The sequence below is a fragment of the Sus scrofa genome, chromosome 5 (assembly GCF_054392235.1).
Source record: "Sus scrofa isolate SSC_HxYL_T2T_F1_AM1 chromosome 5, Sscrofa_HxYL_maternal_Yorkshire_Landrace_v2.0, whole genome shotgun sequence".
Classification (NCBI taxonomy): Eukaryota; Metazoa; Chordata; class Mammalia; order Artiodactyla; family Suidae; genus Sus; species Sus scrofa.
This window is the reverse complement of record NC_139387.1, coordinates 68,048,659-68,052,581: the sequence shown is the minus strand read 5'-3', so window position 1 is coordinate 68,052,581 and position 3,923 is coordinate 68,048,659. Positions and strand designations below refer to the sequence as shown.

At 37.2% G+C, this 3,923-nt stretch overlaps 1 protein-coding gene across 1 annotated transcript; it reads right to left on the bottom strand.

Moving 5' to 3' along the window:
• Window positions 1–2,681: 2,681 nt before the first annotated feature.
• TAS2R7 (taste 2 receptor member 7) lies at window positions 2,682–3,620 on the bottom strand. The gene has a single exon (XM_003126500.2). It carries the CDS (start codon window positions 3,618–3,620, stop codon window positions 2,682–2,684), a length of 939 nt encoding a protein of 312 aa, XP_003126548.2.
• Between the last annotated feature and the right edge of the window lie 303 nt (window positions 3,621–3,923).

Sequence of the window (3,923 nt, the reverse complement as noted above, 5' to 3'; positions counted from 1 at the left end):
AAATACCAGCATTTTTTGCAACATGGATGGACCTAGAAACTATCATGCTAAGTGAAGTCAGCCATACAATGAGACACCAACATCAAATGCTTTCACTGACATGTGGAATCTGAAAAAAGGACAGACTGAACTTTTTTGCAGAACAGATGCTGACTCACAGACATTGAAAAACTTACGGTCTCCAGAGGAGACAATTTGGGAGGTGGGGGGATGTGCCTCGTCTGTGGGATGGAAATCCTGTGAAATCAGATTGTTATGATCATTATACAACTACAGATGTGATAAATTCATTTGAGTAATAAAAAAATGGAAAAAATCTACATATGAATCACATTGTGTTGCACATGGTTTCAATTCCTTCAATATCTTCCCATTGCACTTAAATGGAACTTTCCTCTCATGACCTTAAGACCCTTAAAGAACTTGCAGTGACCTTTTGCTGACCAGATTTTAGTCACTCAGTCATTATAGCTCTTCCTCAAACACTTGTTCTTCAGGGTACTGACATTTGTTGTTCCCATCTTTTGGGGATGTTGTTTATCCAAAATATTGCATGGCTGAGTTACATTTGTAATTCGTCTCAGCTTGAAATCTCAGTTTCTCAGGTAGATCTATTCTGACTATGCTATTTAAAGCAATTCCTGGGAGTTCCCTATAGCGCAGCTGGTTAAGGATCCGGCATTGTCGTTGCAGTTGCTCATATTGCTGCGGTGGTGCAAGTTTCATCCCTGGCCCAGGAAATTTCACATGCCACAGGTGCAGCAAAAAAAAAGAAAGAAAATTATTCCTCATCTCTAGTCATTCTCAGTTGCACTAATCACAACTCGTAACAATTTATTTGTTGACTTGATCATTATCTGCCTTCCATAATGTTTTCCATGACAGTGTTGTGTGAAAGCATGGATTTTTGTCACATTTCATCTGTATTTTCAGCACCCTAGATGGTGCCTGACACTCAGATATTCAATGTGTAAGTGGATATCTATTTATTAAAGAAGGAATACAAAGAGAAAGGAATCCGCCCACCCTCTCTGTAACCCCTTCACTACATTCTCATAGAGAAAGCTTGAAACTCTACTTCAAACACTAGGAGTGAAAGAAAATAGTACAAATACCCCTTTCAACCCCAACTTATTATCATTTTTGCATGATTTCTCAGAATTAATATAATTTTAGAAGATAAACCCTTTGCCTTGGTTATATCACTTTTGTCCTGATATGCCAATAAGAATTACTACAGTAAGAGGTACAGAAATTAGGCTTCTACTTCCATCTAAGTATCCTTTGCCTGGTTACTGTCCACAGAAAAATTGAAAGTTGAGGTGCCATGCTTTCCATGTAAATAGATGATCAAGTTTCCAGGGTTCACACCATGATGACATCAAACATGGAGCTTCCAACATTCCCAGCAGCCCTCATGGATTTTTGTTTCCATGCCTGATAAAATCCACATAAACTGGCCTCTGCTTAGATATGGGGTGGGAACAATATTTATTTAAGACATTATTAAAAAGAATATAATCTTCAGCCTATGCACCTAATTTTCTATTGCTTCTTTAACTTACAAGGCACTCAGTAAATCTTTTCAAACTTATCAATTTAATCAATTTGCATCTTTTGCACTTTTAGATTCAGAGCAGGAAAATTAGCATATGAAACTAGTGTAAAAGTAATTTTGATTTTTACTAAGTTTGTTTATTTATAAACATTTCTCTTCTTCACGCAAAGTCCATGGCTACTCTGGGCCAGTTAGTAACAAAGTCGATTATTCCAAAATATCTTTGCCACAATGTAAATGATATATTTTTGATGGAGTCTCCCAAATAGGTATCTCAGAGATGGCTTATGTTCAGATAACATTCTTCTGATGTATAGAGCTGATTTGTAACTAATCAATGTCTCTGACAGTTTTGATATCTCAATGCATATGTTTTTGACTGAAGGTCTCGTCAATGGTATCTTGACAGTCATTGTCCTGTATAGTCCTAGTTTGCTAAAAGCAAACTTTCACATGTTTTTTTGTGGTGAAACATCCTTCAATGAGCATTAAAGATTTCCATTTAAATCTCTTTATTTAATCAACCTTACTTTATTGCCTATGATCCACAGTTTTTGAACTTGCTGTGACAATATTTATTTTACTCACATTTTTTGTCTTTAATTTTGATTATAATCAGTATTACTTTCTGCTACATTTATAGAATTACACAGCATTTGATAAAGGACTATCACCGTATTGAGTCTTTCCCAAAGGTGGAGCTTATTTGGATGATCTGAGAAGAATCTAGCTAGGACCATGAGGTTGAGCCAACAGCTTTTCATAGTGATGCAAATGACAGCAAGATGCTATTACAGCTGTTCTGAATTAGTCATACAATTTTGCATGTGGAGAAATGATTTAGAACTATGAAAATGCTCTCTCCTCTCACAGCTACTGTTAAGATAGTAACTTCCATATATTCTGAAACATGTTAATAAATTCTGAAGGGAGAGAAGAGACAAAGAGAGATATAGAGGCCAAAAATTAGCTCTACATGAGTTTTCCTAAGTTATAAGTATACTTGATATGTTTAATAGTAATTCGATATATGAAACTAACATTAATGCAAGAACTAGATAATTAAGAGACACCTTCTTTTGTCCTACAAAGGTAATTTTTTTGTCTTCAGATCTGTTTGTTATTAGCAATTCCTTCTTTGTAGGATATACTTTACTTTCCATAGAACCCTTAGGCATGCTTTCCTTAATTTCTTGTTTTCTAGAATTAGGATAACTGAATGGATTGAGGGACAGATTAGAGCTATCAACTCCCCAACTATCACAGCTAATTCAGTCTCTGGCATAAAGTAGCTGGAGGTGGCTACAAGATAGGCCAAGTAGTAGGCAATGAAAAGGAGGAGGAAGGAGGTGACAGCCCTCATGGCTTTCACATGGGCTTCGATGCTGGGGTCTCTGTACCCTGTGGCATTGAATTGCATCCGCCTGGTGTGTCTCCACAGGGAGAGAATCAAGAGCAGAAATGAGATCAGGGACACAGAAAAGGGGAGCAGTGTCAACAGGTTGAGATATATCTTGATGGAAGCATATTGAGCTTTATTTACTCTGCACCTCAAAGTCAAGTTCATTTTCACCTTTATCTTGACACAACGTCTGAAATCATCATCCAAATTCCTAGTGACAGGAAGGCTAATAAACACAGAGAGGGCCAAACACCCTAGCAGGATCCTTGGAATTGCACTGTCAATTCTCCACCTCATCCAGAGGAAGAGGGGATGGATGAAATTAGCTATCTTCAGGAAATAGAAAATGCTGAGGCAGGTGGCAAACCAGACAGTTAAATGGTTGGTTAGTGTCCATAAGTAGTCGATAATTCTCATTTGTTTACCAGCAGCATAGACATCTGGATGCAGCACCAATATTAGACAGTCTAATAGTATTATACATAATAGAGAGATTCTGGATATGGCCAGACTTGTGAGGATTAAATCAATGGAACAGATCTTTCTATTCTTGATCCAGTCCATGAAGTTTACCAATCCAATGAATGCATTCCCTAAAATCCCCAGTGAAAATTCCCCAGCTGCTAAGAGCATTAAAATGTCCTCCACTTTACCTGACATGTTAAACTGCAGAAATAGCCAATTCTCTTCTAGTTCAACTGATGTATTTTGACGTCAACACCTACTTCTTAGATTTTGCTGGAATTTTCTTTACCTCTTTTATTGCAGTCAGTCTTGAGATGGAGGTTGGAAGGATAAAAGAAGACTGTAGCTGTCATCATTAAATCCTAATTAGTCTTGAGCAAGCAATGTGATTGGCTATCCTTGGCTTGGCCATCCTGTGTCCATTTACCTTCTCTGAAGATTTTACTTTTCCACACATGGTTAATTTAGGCTGAGCTACAGCTTGTTAAAATGCAAATT

What these genes read in the sequence shown, in the direction of transcription:
- TAS2R7 (XM_003126500.2), bottom strand. Translation starts at nt 3,620, where the DNA reads ATGTCAGGTAAAGTGGAGGACATTTTAATGCTCTTAGCAGCTGGGGAA.